Here is a 16542-nt window from a genome sequence, read left to right as displayed (position 1 = left end):
GGTCAGGATCCGGGGTCCACCCCATTGGAACCATAGACTTGGAGCTGGAGGGGCATGGCTCATCAGCGGAAGGTTCTCTGGGCAAAGACACTGCATCCAGGCCAAAAGAAAGAGTTTGAATAGAAAGGGAAGGAAAACAACGCGGTCCATCAAGAATGCATAACCTCTGAAAATCCGTGAACCGGAGATGAGCACAGGGGTCGATGAGAAACCTATGCGCTGGTGTGTCCATAGATCATCTCAGCCACCCCAGCAAACAGATACTATTCCCATTTTTTTTCAGGTGTGAAAAATTGAAGCTCAGATTGAAACAAGTTGCTAGGAAGGGGCAGAGCTAGAATTCAGCCCTAGATATGTTTGACTTCAAATCCTGCGTGCTTTCCATGGCAGCGCAGTGCCAGGCTGGGAGGAACAAGTCACAAGGAGCCTTTGGGTACGACTGATAGAGGAACACTTGGGAGCCACGGCCCTGGGGGAGTTCACTTCCGACTGTCCAGCCATGCCCTGAAGTCAGGATGACCCCAGGGTGGGAGGGTCACAGCCACAGCCCTGCACCGCTACCGGCTGAGCCACTGAGCAATGCTTGATGGGCATCAGTACGGTGTCCTCTCAGTGGGAAGAGAGCTACCAGGGAGCTGCTCCACATCCTTACTTCTGACCAAGGCAATGAATTACCTGGTGCTGTTGGTATCACAGGAGCCACAGGAGAAAGTTGGATCGAGAAGGAAGGGCCATGTGGGGGGGCATAGAATGAATGAATGAATAGTCCTAGAAAAGAAGTTGAAGGAATTAGAGAAAAGTTATGATCCCGTGTTTAGAGACCAACGTGGGAATGTGGCCTGAGAGGGATAGAAAGCTCTTAAAATGGAAAATGAGGACAGCCCATTTGCAGAAACCCTTGCACAGCGCAAGGCGGTGAGCTGAAGAAACCAGCGCGGCTCTACAGAAAGCCCTCTGACACTCGAACGTGAAAAGGCAGGCTATAAGACGTGGAAGGAAGGGAAGGAAGCCCTGGATAAACTGAGACTTGGAAAAGGTGCGACAGTACAAAGACACCTTTGGTTATGTGCAGAGCGTGAGGAATAGAGGATTCATTATATAGGGTTCCACTTGGGGGTGGGGGTGTCAGGTTAGCAGTCGCCAGAAAGCAAAATACTCAGCCCCGATTTGCTTCATTCTCCCGCAAGGAAGAGCATTTCTAAACTGGGTCGAGTAAAGCAAAACATGATTTAGAGGATATTGAAACTCCAAGTAGAAGATAGTAAGGGAAGACAACCTAAGCACCTAGCCATTTACAATGAGCTGCAAATCCCAAAGCATCGAAAAACCTTTGCAGAGAAGATCCTGGAATGCTTGCCGAGGTAGGTGAGAGAGCTGGGGAGAGAAAGAAAGGGGCCACAGAGCCTGAAGGCTGCTGATGTCCTGACACTGAGAAAAGTAGAAAAGGTAGATTCTGGAAACTCAAGGTGGGTATATTTGGGGTGAATTCCTCCCCCAAATTTATTCTAGCATATAATATTAAACTATGGGTTTGAGAACCCCTAGAAAAAGAATCAGTATCTTCACTAAGAGCAAGATAAGGTAGATGATAATACCAACAATAATTTACCATTTATTTGGATGGCCACTAGGAAAATTCCCTGAACATGGTGTGCCTCGTTTCCAGTTAGACATCAAATGTTTCCTGATTGAGGAGACAACTAGGGAAACGGTGATCTCAGAGACTGCCTGTCAAGTGGATTTCTAGCCACATTCACCACCGTGCCCCTCTCCCCCCAGTTGGTGACTCACCGGATGCACATCTGGGGAGAAGTCTTAAGAGTTCCATGCGCCCGACTCTGCATTCGGTCAGCTCAGTAGTTTCCCGTGCCTGCCACACTCACCATGTTTGCAGATGGCACTGCTGTTGGGAGGGAAAGTGAACATTCAGATGTCAGAACCAAGCTTCTAAAATATCTTGAAACGGGGCTGAGAGCAACAGGATGAATGAACAACCAGTGGAAAGACTTGCATTTATTGTATATTTATTTTAGCTTAAAACAGTGCAGTTTCATCATCTTACAGTTCTGTAGGCCAGAAGTCTGAAAACGGGTCTTACAGGGTTAAATTCCAGGTGTTGGCAAGGCTGCATTTCTTCTGGGGGCCCTCAGGGAGGTTTATGCCAATGCCCAGTCCAAGTTTCTGGAGGCTACTGTGTTCCTTGGCCTCTGGCTTGCTTCATCCATCCTCAAAACCAGCAGCGTAGCATTTTCCAGTCTTGGAAAGACCTGCATTTATATTTAATTCGATTTTTTTAACAAGCTGCACAAGCACAAGATGAAGGAAGTTTGGCTTGACAGTGGTGCCTGGGGGAAAGCCTGGGGGCTTTCCGCCGATGTTGGAACTAAAACCAGGAGGAATGGAGCAGCTACCAGAAAAGATGGTCGTTCTCCCCATCCCTTCTTATTGTAGGTGCAAAAGGGTGAGACTGAAAAGTTCGTCTCTTTCCCTATAACCATTCCTCTCCCCAGGGGGAATCAGCCTCCCGTTAAGGACTTACAGTAGACCCTCCAAGAGGTATTCTATGCACATAAAAGCAAATGCGTAACTTTTTAATGTAAATGATAACATACTCTACACCTTGCTTTTTTTTTTTTTAATTTAACAGTAAATCTTAAAGATTATTTTAGGTCCCTTATATGAAATAATTCCTCATTCTTTTATAAAGGGTGCATAATATTCTATTGTGTATATAGAGAGAGAGACAGAGATCAGAATTTATTCAGTGGGTCCTCTGTTTCTGGACATGTAGATTATTTTCAATATTCTGCTATTAGAAACAATGCTGCAGTGAACAATGTCATTTCAGTCATATGTATCTGAGAAGCAGCTTTTCAAGAAGTGGAATCGCTGAGTCAGACAGTGTACGGTTTTCAGTTTGGAGGTATTGTCCCATTGCCCAGTTGTTCTAGTTGACTGTCCCACTAGCAAAGTATGAATGTGTTTTTCCGCCTCCTCACCAATAGAGCGTGTTATAAACCTTGGTGTTCTCTGACTGCTTGCGAGGTAAAAAAAATGATGGCATCGTATTATGATTTTCTTATTCTAATAGTTACTTGTATTTTCTTTTTTATTAACTGTTTATATCTTTTACCCATTTTTTACTGAGTTGTCTTTTTCTCAGAACTCTTTAAATATTAAAGAAATTTGCTGTTTGTGATATGAGTTACAAATGTTTTCCATTTTTTAGTTTGTCTTTTGATTTTTTTCTATAGGCTCCACACCCAGTGTGGTGACCAACGTGGGGCTTGAACTCGACCCTGAAATCAAGTCCTGAGCTGAGATCAAGAGTTAGATGCTTGACCAACTGAGCCACCCAGGTGCCCCTCTTTTGATTTTGTTTCTGGCCATTTTGCCATGTAAATATGTTTCTCTTTTAAGCTGTAGGAAAACATATCCATCATTTTTTTTTATGACTTCTGGATTTTATGTCATACTTCAGAGTTCTTCACTCTGAAAATTTTTTTTTAATTATCACTTGATTTCTTTCAGTACTTTTTAAAATTTTTACATTTAAATATGTGATCCATTTGTTATTTATTTTGGTATAAGACATGATGTACGGATCCAACTTCTCTTTTTTCCAAATGGCTACACATTGTTCCCATACAATTTATTGAATCATGTATCTTTTCTTCTCTGATTTAAAATCCCACTTTCAGGGGCACCTGGCTGGCTCAGTAGGTGGAGCTTGTGACTCTTGATCTTGGGTTATGGGTTCGAGCCCCATGTTGGGTGTAGAGATTACTGAAAAAATAAATAAGTAAACTTAAAATTCCACTTTTGTAGTATTCTAATACCAGTATGTATTTGGATCTAATACTGGTTTTTACATTCCATTCCACTGATCTACTTCTTTTGATACATTTGAAAGAAATTATAGTTTATTGATATTTTTAATTACATTTCAAATGAAAGCAATAGATTTGTTGGAAAAGTTAGGGAAATAAAAAAATTATACAGAGAAAATAAATATCATCCCTGAACCTACCAAAAATAACTAAATATTTTGGTGTTTATTCATCCAATCTTTTCCTGTGGAATTGTATTTTTTTTTACCCAACTGAGATGATACTATGTAAGTGTAATTTTCCATCCCCCAAATCTAGTGTGATCTCAATGCCCTAAGTGGAACCAGTGATCATCTTACCCAGACTGAATCCACCCCTCTTTTGCCATCCTCCCAGATACTGTGCAAGAGGTGGACTCTTCCAGCTCCTTCCTAACCCCCTCATTTTAGTCACCAACCCCTCTTATTTTCCCTTAGACTCACAGGCTCTAGGATTTCTAGTGAAATCCTCTCAATATACTCTTGAAGAAGACCAAGAGAGGGGAAAATAATCTGTAAAAGTTAGACTGCTTTTAACTGCAAGCAACAGAGAATCAACTCAAAATGGTTCAACCAAGAAGTGGATTTATCATCTCCCACAACGAGAGGTCCATAGGTAGGGTAAATCCAGAATGTGTTAACTCAGTGGCTCAGTGATATCATCAGGGACCATGATCCTTGCCATCTGTCCATTCTGTCATCCCCAGTGTATTAGCTTTTGTCCTCATGCTTTTCCCCACATGGTTGCAAGATGGTGGCAGTAGTCCAAGTGTCATCTTCTTGCACAACATTACAGAAAGCCCAGAAGAAGGCATTCCCCTTTCTAATCCCACATTGCTCAAAGCAGGAGCTGAGGGTAGTCCGGAAAGGTAGGAGAGCATTTTTGGTTGTCACAATGATTGAGGGACACTATTGGCCTCTAGTGGCCAGTAGCCAGGGATAGTAAGATGTTCTGTGATGTTTAGGACAGTTGATTAAGTGAAACATTAACTCTCATTCTTTACAACATTAATGCAGGTAAAAAGCAAAACCTCTTTTTCCATACAAAACAAGCTTCTTTGCATGGTTTCAATGTACACTGAATTTTCCAAGGATGTAACTTCCCTGTAAATTGGGGAAGAACTGTAATTTGTTTTGTTTACAATTTGACCAAGAGTTGTTCATGTTGGACATCATAATGGTATTGGGGCTTTGGACAGCACACCCCTGTATTGGCACGTGTTTGTCGCTGCTGCACTTGTGGGGAGTGTATGGAAGATTCTATACTTCTAGAAGTATAAACATCCATCTTATTTGGTATTCTAGTGTGGCAATGTGCAAGTTTTACATACTTTAAAACATTTTATTAAAATTACTTTCTTCTTTTCTCCTTTATATCACACTTGGAGCATTATATTGATTTTTTGAAACTATGTGTCAGTAGATTTCATTCTCTAGGAGTTTCATTTCAGTGTAGGAAAGGAGGCATTCCAAAATACTTGTAATAAAAGAAATTAGGTCAGACAGGATTGAGATCCACGGGCTAGGAGAATAAAGTCTAGACAGCTTATCCTGGCACTTAAAATCCTTCGTGATCAAATTCAAAACCCGTTTTTCTGGACCTGTCTCCCGGCAGCATCCCTGGCTTTCATACTTCAGCCACACCAAGATTATTCGTTTTTCAAACACACCAAGCAGTAGTCATAGCACATACTGAGTGCTTCCCGTATGCTCTGTGCTGAGTACTTCACATTGAGTATGTCTTTCAATGCTGTCGACAAGCCAGTGAGGCATAGATACGTTTCTTGTCCCCATTTCACAGGTGGGGAAACTGAGGTCACACAGTGATGGAGCTGGGATTCAAACCCAAGCAGTCTGATGCCAGTCACTGCTCTTTACCATGACTGTATTGCCTCCCAGGGGGATACCCCTGCTCCCTGTCCTTTCTGCCAGGCTGCCTTTCCCATCTCTTGCTACCTGTCAAGGTCTAGTGCAGCCTTCACGACTTCTTTAGGTGTCCATCTGTTCACTAACTCTTGCTGGACCCTTTCACTTGGAATTAACTTATTTTCCCAGTGCTTCCATTGCACTTTATCTGTGGTTTTTTACTATGGCTACTCTTTAAAAAAAACGGAGGTGGCAGTGATAAATTGCTCTGTGCCACTCATGTCTCTCCCTGCCCCTTCCCCCAGCCGTCCCTCGGCTGGGTTGTGGGTTGTGTTTACATCCCCAGCTGTCCCCCTGCACAATCACTCCGGACTCTCCCGATCCGCCCACTGGCTCGCGCTGCACTGGGTAACACAAGCAAAGTGATTCAACCCCCACCCCACTGCTGCCATCACCACCACCACCACCACCACCACCACCACACACACACACACACACACATGCGCGCGCGCGCACACTCACAATCAGAACGTTATCAAAAGACACTATTGTCAGAAACAGGGACCAGGATGCCATGGGGCCACAGGGATTCTCTCCCTTACCCACCTTGGTAGGACATACCTTTCCTTTCTTCTCTCCAGTCCTCTTTTCCACAGCTGTCACTCCCTGAGGTTCCTGCTGGCCATGGAGACCTAACCATTGTCTCCTGCCAGGGCCACTGCCACCATTGTGTTAGCTCAAGGAAGAGTGGGTTTTTCCCAGCCTCCTCCAATTGAAAGGCTGACATTCTCCCCCAAGGGTGTGTTGATCGTGGTGTCAACATGTATTCCATGGCCAAACATACGGGATTTGGGTCTCCGACAGTCTGGAGTTATTTGTACCTCCAGTTCCCTCTATCAACATGGGTCAGAGAATTTGCAACAGTAGCTCAGAGAATGAGTTTGGGGAGAATGGGTTTGGGGAGAAACTCAGTGACTGTCCTACATCTTCACCCCAGTTTTGACCCCCCAGTGTTACAACTATCTGCTGCTCCAATAACCCAAAAGGTATGGTTTAGAATGATCCTATCAGCATCCCTGGGTGGCTCAGTTGGTTAAGCATCTGCCTTTGGCTCAGGTCACGATTCTAGCTAGGGTCCTGGGATCGAGGCCACATCGCATGGAGCTCCCTGCTCAGTGGGGAGCCTGCTTCTCCCTCTCCCTCTGCTCCTCCCCGCTGCTTGTGTGCACTCTCTCTCTCTGTCAAATAAATAAATAAAATCTAAAAAAAAAATCTGTTTTCTAAAAAAAAACCATAAAAATAATAAAACAATCCTTTCTATCCCTTGCCAGCCCGCCACACAGTTGCAGTCAGGGTGGCTGGGCGGGATATGGTCTTGAAGGCTTCCTCACGCTGCGAGCAGCTGATGCTGGAACCTCCACGGGGGTCAGGGCTGGCTTCCTGGGATGCAGCTTTTGCAGCTGCACGAGCCCCACCCTTCACAGGGCTCAATGCCTCGTTGAATGCTCTATTGTAACCATTTACATTCTTAATTTTCGAACACGAGGCCCAGCATTTTCATCTTGCACCAGACCTTGCAAATCTGATAGCTGGTCCTGACCAGGGCTATTGGCCACCATGTCTTCACATATGGCCTTTCCATGTGGCCTGGGCTTTCTCACATCAAGAGAGTTTCGAGAGAGAGTGAGCGCCAGACAGAAGCTGTATTTCCCTTTATAACCCAATCCAAGAAGTCCTCTTAGGAGGGGAGTGGCAAGGTCACAATATAAAAAGAGCATGGGGGATGGGAGATACTGTCATAGCTGTCTTGGAAAATGCCATTTGCCACATCTGCTAAGAGCAGGTCACCTCCCCATCCAGGGCCTCAACTTCCCCATGTGCAGAAGAGGGCTGGGGGGGCTCTGTCCCCCCTGGGAAAAGGCCAAGGCGGAGCTGGGAACCTGATCCTCACAGGCGCCCCCAGCTTTCCCATTCTGGGGTCACTTACCAGGCACTGAGAGGAACTGGAGCTCTGGGTGATGGGGCTAGACCCCCCACCCAGAAGCTCTAAATGTCTGTTCCCCCGGAGGGCTGAAATCTCTGAGGAAGGCAGACTCCACGCCCTGACATCTGTTTCTCCTGCTGGCATCTCTGCTGGGCTAACAATTCCTCCTCTCTTATTTCTCCCTGGGGCATGTTGTTGTCTTTCTCATTAACTTCCCCTCAACTCCCAGCAAGGCCCCTAGACTCAGAGCTCTGCTAATTCCCCCGTAATCCACTGGCAAGCCAGGAAGCTAATTAAATTGTGAGCCTGTGCGGGAGCTCTCTCTGTCAGTCTCTGGATCTCTCCGGCTCTCTCCTGTCAGTCTCCTCCCTTGCTCTTCCTTTCTGACTAGCCCTGAGTGGTTTAGATTCATCAGCACACTGTCTTCTTGTGGGTCTCCCTGATGGCTCTTCTATCTCCTGTGTTTCAGCCGGAGTAATCTTAAAATACAGCTCTGAGTTCTGTCTCCTCTGCTGCAGGATCATCCGAGCCCCTTAGCCAGGCATTTAAGCGCATGTGCCTTACCTGCCCTAACTTCCAATCACAAACCCCTCCCTCCAGAACTGAGTCCTGGAAGGTCTCCCCCCAAGCCCTGTCTATGCCACCTCACACTTTTGTTCATATTCTTACCTTTGACGGGATCCCACCCCCTACTCTTCCATCTGTCAAATCCTTGCCATTATTTAAAAATAGCCTTCTCTGTGGGGCACCTGTCTGACCCAGTCAGTAGAGCAGCCGACTCTTGATCTCAGGGTAGTGAGTTCAAGCAGCGCGTTGAATGTAGAGCTTACCCAAAAAAAATTTTTTTAAAGAGCTAAATTAAAAAAGAAAAAAAGTAGCCCCCTCTGTGACCTCTTCCCTACACCCCCCCTCGACTACTGGTGGAATTCCTCCCTCCCTGAGCTCTCATAGCACTTACCAGCTCAGCTCCTGAGGCTGATCTCTTTCCACCTATTATGCTTCTTTCTATCCATGTCCAGCCACTTCCACTAAATGATTAGCTCCTTGAGGGCAGGGTTTCTAGGTCTTTTTCATCTCAGCTTTTTCCTGAGCACCTACTTAAGACTGTGCCTTAAAACCCTTCATTGGTGTTTCCTGGCCCAAGATGGCAGCTGGGGCTCCAGCCTTCATGTATACATTCCAGGAAGAGGGAAGAGAAAAGAGAGGGCCTCCTAGCTGAGTTGGTCCCTTTCAAGCACTTTCTCTCCCAACAGCTTCTGTTCATGGAGTATGCCTAGCGGCAGGAGACTGGATACATTGTTTCCCTTCAAGCTCATGAGCCCAGCCCTTGTTTTACAGATGAAAATATAACCCAGAGAGGATCATAGAATTAGGGAGGCTGCTGAACGTAGTGGTTAAGGATCAGGTTTTGGAGCTAAACACACCTGGGTTTCAATGCCACCCCTCCCTGCATATAACCTCTTCATTCCTCATTTGTAAAATTGGGTTAATGGTAGCTACTTCAGGGGATGTTAAGAAAATTAAATAAGGTAACGAATGTGAAAAAGCACTTACCACAGTTTAAGACAGTTTTTGTTCATTGTCTTAGTTTGGGTTCCCCCAAAAGCACACTTTGAGACAAAGATCTGGGTGCAAGTGGTTTATTTAAAAGTTAATCCCATGAAGCAGGGTGAAGTAGTGGGGAAGTGAGACAAGGAAGGGAGAAAACCAAATAAAGCAAACAGAGAAGAGAGGGTTTTTCCCATGGGTGACTTTGACTCCATGATGGAGTCTCTCTGAGACTGGAACGTGTCTGGCAATTGAGGGCCTGAAACCGGGAGTGTTTACTCTCTAACTCTGGACCCTGCTTGCTTGGGGGTTCCCCTGGGGCTTTTAACTCTCCACTTGCAACCTGCCCCACACTCACCTCTCCAGCCAAAAAGGTCCCCGGAGAGATAGGGGAACCAAGCTCGGGAACTGTCAGCAGGTGACCTCCAGGTTGGCCTGGGGTGTTGGAAGGGGGCACTGATAGTACCTGCTACACTCAGTAAAAGTATATTAAAATTATTATTATGTTATAATCGCTGCACAACAAAGTCGGAGCAGACAGGAAGTACAACCTAGCCTGGGCTCTTTTCTCTGAATACTGTGCCCCCTCCTCCTTCCATTCTGGCACCCCCCGTACCCCCCCACTCCAGCCTGCCCTAGTCACCCACCAGCTCATGGCATTCTCTTTCTCCCTCTTTCTTTCCCAGTGGCCCCTAACGCAAACCCTGCTGCCGTCTGTCCCAGCCACCTGTCTCCCCGACCCTACTGCTCCAGTGAAATGGCTTTCAGCCTGAGCCAGGCCTCCACCAGGACTTAATGGTTTTGCCTGGAGAACCCTGCTTTCCTCCCTGCCCTCCCACCATTGGAATCACCTTCAAAAGTCACTTTCAAGATGGCAGCCCCACCCTTCTGATCCAGAAGAGTACCGATGTCCTAGAAGGGTTGTGGCTGACCAGGTCAGCATCCTGCCTTCCTCAGCCCTCCTGCCACATCCCTGCATGGCTCATCCCACCCTCACCCTGCTTCCTGCCTTCCCACAGGCCCGTGACCCAAGCTTTTGAAACCGGTGAAGGACACAGTTATGATCTAACCGGGGCTAGACAGGTACTTCACCCCAGGCCCCAAATACTCCCGAAATGCCAGTGTCCAGCCTGAAATGCCTCCATTCATTTCTTTCCATTGAGGCACATACTCATTCATCCTTCACCTAACACCCTGAAGAAAACTTCATGAGCCCATCATCATCAGCGCCTTCGTGAGGACTAACCTGCATCAGACTAACTGGGGTCACATAAGTTTTGAGAGTTCCAGAAGGAAAGCTCCAGAGGGCAGAGGGCTTCCCAGGGCGCCAGGTTTCTCTGGGTCCACACACAGGGTCTGTGGCAGAGCTGGGACCAGAGCGCAGGCCTTGTGCATCAACCAGGGGCAGATGGAGGGCACCAGCTCCTGGCAGCTGAGAGTAGGGCCCTTCTAGAGCCATGCACTCAGTCAACAGCTACTGAGTGCCAGGCAGATGGACACCTCCAATCTGTTGGAAGAGATCCCCACAGTTGTTGGGAGAGATTCTCCAGAGCTGCTGGGAGAGATACCCACAGCTGTTGGGAGAGAACAGCAGCCCTGATGAAGGGAGTCCAAGATGGCTCCGGGGGTCAAAACCCAGAGTGGAGACCATGGGGGGGCCTCTGATGAGTGCTGAGGTGGGAAGACAGCTGTTCTGGGCCCTGATGTCCGACTGGATCCTGCTACCCTAGCCCCAGCTAGGCAGGGTGTCAGTGTCCCTCGGCAACAGGCCCTCTGAGCTCTCCCAGTGTCTTTCTCAACCTTCTCCCTTCTTGTGGGCACTAGGGAAGCAGCCTGCTCAGCCAAAACTCAATCCTGCCCCCAGGATGCCCTTCCTTTGCATACCCTCCCCAGGGGGTCCAGGCTGACCCTCCAAGTCTGGGGGCTTGGTCTTCCTCCTTCCTTCCTAACCAACTACGGGAATTTTCAGATTCGGAGGCAAGGAACAAAAACTAGGTCACTTCAAGCTCTTTCTTTCCTGGTGACATTGACCCATTTATCCTTTTCTTCCCTCAAACCCCCTCCCCCGGTGCCACTTAGCCTGGACATCTGTCCCAGCCAAAATCTCACCTTCCACTGTCCTTGCCGCCCACGGGCTTGTCCAATCTGTGTGTTCTGCGGCAGTCCCCTCTCCTCAAACCCGGGAGGAGGCCTGTCTGGAGAGTGCCCTGGGCCACCCCCAGTTTGTCCTCTGCCTCAGGCCTCAGTTTCCCCGTCTGCTAACTTGGGTTGATGATGCGTGTTTCGTGGAGCCAAAGGATGAAGCTCCAGGGAGGTCACGCATGAGGAAGAGCCCAGGGCTCGGTGCAGCCTGCGCAGGGGCCTCCTCCGAGCGCTGCCCCTAGGCCCTGCGCGGCTCCCCTTCCTCCGCGCGCCCCTCCCTCTCCCTTCTCCTCCCCTCTCCCCCTTCCCGCCGCTCCCCTGCCGCTCCTCGCGCCGGTCAGCTCGCCTCGCTCTTCTGCTGTCTTCGTTCCCTGGCGCCTCGCCTCGCCGCCCCGCGCCCACCCCGGGGTCCCGGGGTCCCAGCGTCCCGCCGCCGCTGCCGCCGCCCCCGCCAGGCCGGGCCCCGCCGCAGCGCGGGCGGTCAGTGCGCAGCCCCGGCGCCCGCCCGGAGCCGGGAGCCGGGAGCCCGGAGCCGGATTGCGGGCTCGGAGAGGACCCGACCCGCCCGCCGCCCCCAGCCAGGTGAGGGCAGCTCAGGGGCGGAGAGCCAAGCTTTCTCCGCGTGGAAGCGGGGGCGGGCGACGGCGCGGGGGGATCGGGTTCCTTGTTCGCTGAAAGCAGGACCTGAGAGCTTGTTCATGAAAGAGGCTCAAGGGCTTTCACTCGGAAGGGATGGATGAAGGAAGGTTGGCATGGGGGCGGGGGGAGGGGGCGTCTAGGGTATCCCCTCCTGAGGGATTTCTTTTTTCAGGAGGAAGGATCAATTGACTTCTGTAAAAGGGAGGCTTATCTTTTGGGGAACATGAGGGGCTTTCAAGGTGGGAGAAGGTTCTGGCGAGGCTTGAAGGAGGGGGTAATTGGGGAGTGGGGTTTGGCGGGGAGCGGGGCTCTGAGACCCCCCCTTCGCCTGACATCGCGGCACCTCCCCCGTCGGTTCCGGGGCTCTGGGTCTGCCCAGGTCTCTGTGTCCCAGTTTTGTCTCTTTGAAGATGACTATTTTGAGCCTCACCTGGACAGAACTAGGAACAGCCATTTCTTCTCCTGGAGCTATGAGGCCCACCTGACACCATCTCACCTCTGACCTGTCCAGGGAAGGGGATTTAAGGAAGGATGGGGACTTAGGGATCTGGGAAATGGCAGTGCTGGGTGAGAAATGGGCAGAGGCTGGGTAGTGGACACACAGGAGGACCCTCTGGCCCTTGTGGGGTGTACCAGACTCTGCAGGGAGATTGCTGAAGGTAGGGTAGGCAGGTGCTCCTGAGGCAGGACCTGCCAGGGGGAGAAGCAGGGGCAGAGAGAGTTGAGATGTTCCCATACTCCCAGAAGGCAGAATGCTAGAGTTTTTGCTTGTTTTGCTGTTTTTATTTTTATTTATTTATTTATTGCTTTTTGCTTTCTTTCTCCTTCACTGTGGATCCCAAGATTCATTCCACTTATCTCCCCTCTTATTTTTGCAAAAAAGGGAAATCGAGGCTAAGGACAGGTTGGCTTGAAATATCTGTGTCTACGAGGGGAAAAGATGGTGGAGAAGAAGGCGTACCAAATCTGGAGTCAAAAGACCTTGGTTCAAGGTTGCCTCAGTGTGCATGATTACCTTAGGCCAAAATCCTTCCCTTGTTTGGGCCTGACTTTCTCATCTATAAAATGGGAGAGGGCCCACCTGTCTCACAGGTTTGCTGCCAGACCAGATGTGTCCAAAGAGCTTTATGAAAGGGAATAGTCAGGAGGTGCAATCTTCATCACTGTAGATGGGTCCCCTCCTTCCTCCCTGCCCTCATCAAGGCTCTGACTAGCCCATGGGGTGCCTTTGTAGGAATTACAAAAGGTCCCTCCTCCGGAGGGAGAGAAGGTTCAGCTGGGTTAGGGACTTGGGGTCTTTATTATGAAAATTAGAAGAAGGCACACTTTTCCCCAGGTGCAGCAGCTCCACACTGTAGGGCAAGGAGAATGTGGGCTAGATTCCAGTGCCCACCTACCCTACGGTGAATGTCCTTGTGGAGAATGCATCTGCCCCTGGCAGCTCTTCTCAGCAAGATCCCAGGGTGTTAAGAGACACAGAGCTACACACACTCCCAGGGTACTTCCCAGAGAAGCCCACATCCCAGGCTGTTGCCAGCTCATTTTCTCTCTTACTTTGTTTCCACTTCAGGATCTTTGGGTATTCAAGCCCCAAAGCCCAACCGTTCTGGCTTCTGTACTGCAGGAAGGGCCCCTGGGGAGTCCAGAGGTCCAGAGTGGTGGCTGACCCTTGTGGGTCAGAGGCCAGGAAAGGGGTCAATGAGCATCTGTTCCCTTTCCTGTCCATATGGGGACTGAAACAGTGGCCATCAGTACAGAGATGCCTGTACTGATGCCTGAGTGAGGGGCAGGCCAAGATCCGCAGAATAGCCACAGGAAAATTCAGCAAACCAGGCTGAAAGAAACTCAGAGAGGCCCTGGGGAGGGGGTAAACCCAGCTGACAGCCTATAGGCCCCTCCCACCAGAGCATTTCTGCTCTTATCTGTGGTACAGGTGTGTGAGCTTTCACTTGAGAAAGCGGTTCGTTTCTTACAAAAAAAGAGACTCACTGGCCTAATCTTCTGGTTCCCAAAGTGTGGTCCCTGGACCAGCAACATCTGCATTACCTGGAATTTGTTAGAAATGCAAATTCTCAAGCCCCATCCTAAATCAACCTAACGGAAACTCGGGGGGGGGGGCAACAATGTGTGTTCTAGCAAGCCCTCTATAGGACACTGAGACCCGCTGAAGCTTGAGAACCAAGGACCTAGTCCAAGTGTGTAGGAAGCCGAGTCCTAGTTGTGGGTCGGGGCAGGGCTGTGAAAATAACGCGTCTCCCAGTCTCGGAACTCTTGGCATTTGGGGGCTACCCCTGCACAAGCCTCCTCTCCTTCCCCTCCCAGGCACCATGCTGCTGCTGCTGCTGGGCCTGCTGGGCCCTGCCGCCTGCTGGGCCCTGGGGCCCTCTCCAGGCTCGTCGGAGCTGCGCTCGGCCTTCTCGGCGGCACGCACCACCCCCCTGGAGGGCACGTCGGAAATGGCGGTGACCTTCGACAAGGTGTACGTGAACATCGGCGGCGACTTCGACGCGGCCACAGGCCAGTTCCGCTGCCGCGTGCCCGGCGCCTACTTCTTCTCCTTCACGGCAGGCAAGGCCCCGCACAAGAGCCTGTCGGTGATGCTGGTGCGCAACCGCGACGAGGTGCAGGCGCTGGCCTTCGACGAGCAGCGGCGGCCCGGCGCGCGGCGCGCCGCCAGCCAGAGCGCCATGCTGCAGCTCGACTACGGCGACACGGTGTGGCTGCGGCTGCACGGCGCCCCGCAGTACGCACTCGGCGCCTCCGGCGCCACCTTCAGCGGCTACCTGGTGTACGCCGACGCCGACGCGCCTGCGCGCGGGCCGCCCGCGCCCCCCGAGCCGCGCTCGGCCTTCTCGGCGGCGCGCACGCGCAGCCTGGTGGGCTCGGACGCGGGCCCGGGGCCGCGGCACCGGCCACTGGCCTTCGACACGGAGCTCGTCAACATCGGCGGCGACTTCGACGCGGCGACTGGCGTGTTCCGCTGCCGCCTGCCGGGCGCCTACTTCTTCTCCTTCACGCTGGGCAAGCTGCCGCGCAAGACGCTGTCGGTGAAGCTGATGAAGAACCGCGACGAGGTGCAGGCCATGATTTACGACGACGGCGCGTCGCGGCGCCGCGAGATGCAGAGCCAGAGCGTGATGCTGGCGCTGCGGCGCGGCGACGCCGTCTGGCTGCTCAGCCACGACCACGACGGCTACGGCGCCTACAGCAACCACGGCAAGTACATCACCTTCTCCGGCTTCCTGGTGTACCCCGACCTCGCCCCCGCCGGCCCGCCGGGCCTCGGGCCCCCGGAGCTCTGAGCCCCGCCCGGGGAGAGGAGCCCGGGGGCGGCCCGGGGCGTGCATGCCGGGCCGAGGCCCGAGCGCCCCGCCGGCGCGAGCATGACGGCCCGCCCAGTGCGGCTGACTCTGCCAATAAAGTGGGCCTGCGTCGGCGCCTGTCTGCCTGGGGCCCTGCGCTCTGTCTGGTCTGCGCCGCTGTGGTCTCGGGCGGGGCGGGAAGGCACGGACTACTGCAGACCAGGGGATGGGGGTCGGAGGGCTGAGGGCAGGATTTGGTCAGGCCCTGGGAGGGCGAGGAGATGGGAATTTGATTGAATTGAACCCGACTCCCCAACCCCTTGCGGGACTCCCCTTCACGTTCCTTTCCAGTCAGACCCTCTAACTCCTTCCCACTGACGTACGACGTCACTTAGGGTCCAGCTGGTTCTTTCTTGTGGCAAGGGACCACACCCTGCTCCCTTTCTGGGGGTATGGGATTCAAGGAAACAGAATATTCCGTTTTCTAGCAGGGTGTGTGTGGGATGAGCCGTTGATACCTGGTTGCCCCAACTCTTGCCCTCCCAGGACAGGAAGGGTGATTCGCCCAGGGCAGGGGTTAAGCAACTTACTTTGGCATAAAAGGACACAGGCTGCAGGAGGCCAGAACAGAACATTTTATGGGACAGCTACACAGGATCAGGACTACACCAGCCAGACTCAGCTTCTTTCTCTGTCAGCCCCCTCGCAGCCTCACTTCCCCCTCTGAGGTGTTCATCTGAGGCTTGTTGAGATGGACTAAAAAACCTGCTCCCCCCCACCCCCGGCCAAAGAAAGGTAATGTTCTTCCACCTGCTTTGCTCCATTCCTCCAACAGACTAAACTAAAAATGTCCAGTCTGTTCTAATCCAGATGGGGAACTTGGGGCACAGGGACTCCAGAGCATTGGTTGGGATTTAAAAGGGGTATGTAAATGAGGACAGGGTACCGCACATGCACAAGGTTCCCATAGATTCCACAGGACTTGTCACAGACTGCCAGGGTAGGAGTTGGAGCGTCTGACTCGGCCTTCCTTGGGGGCATCTTTCTTTTCAGTATCTCTTGAACACACTTCTCAACCCCGACCCAACACACACCTGCAAGTCCTGCCTTTAGCTCTGTGCCTGCTGCCTGAGACCCAGGCTCTTAGCCTACCAGGGCTCAGGGAAGAAAATGGGGGAGGGGTAAACTGGGTT

General features: G+C 51.1%; 1 protein-coding gene across 1 annotated transcript; it reads left to right on the top strand.

The window, feature by feature from the left end:
* Positions 1-12391: 12391 nt before the first annotated feature.
* Positions 12392-15499, top strand: LOC121104767 (complement C1q tumor necrosis factor-related protein 4). The gene has a single exon (XM_040639097.1). The coding sequence runs from the start codon at positions 14375-14377 to the stop codon at positions 15347-15349; it is 975 nt and encodes a 324-aa protein (XP_040495031.1). The 5' UTR covers positions 12392-14374; the 3' UTR covers positions 15350-15499.
* Positions 15500-16542: the final 1043 nt, after the last annotated feature.

Source organism: Ursus maritimus, unplaced genomic scaffold, assembly GCF_017311325.1.
Source record: "Ursus maritimus isolate PB19 unplaced genomic scaffold, ASM1731132v1 scaffold_23, whole genome shotgun sequence".
Taxonomy (NCBI): Eukaryota; Metazoa; Chordata; class Mammalia; order Carnivora; family Ursidae; genus Ursus; species Ursus maritimus.
This window is presented reverse-complemented; position numbering and strand designations above follow the sequence as displayed.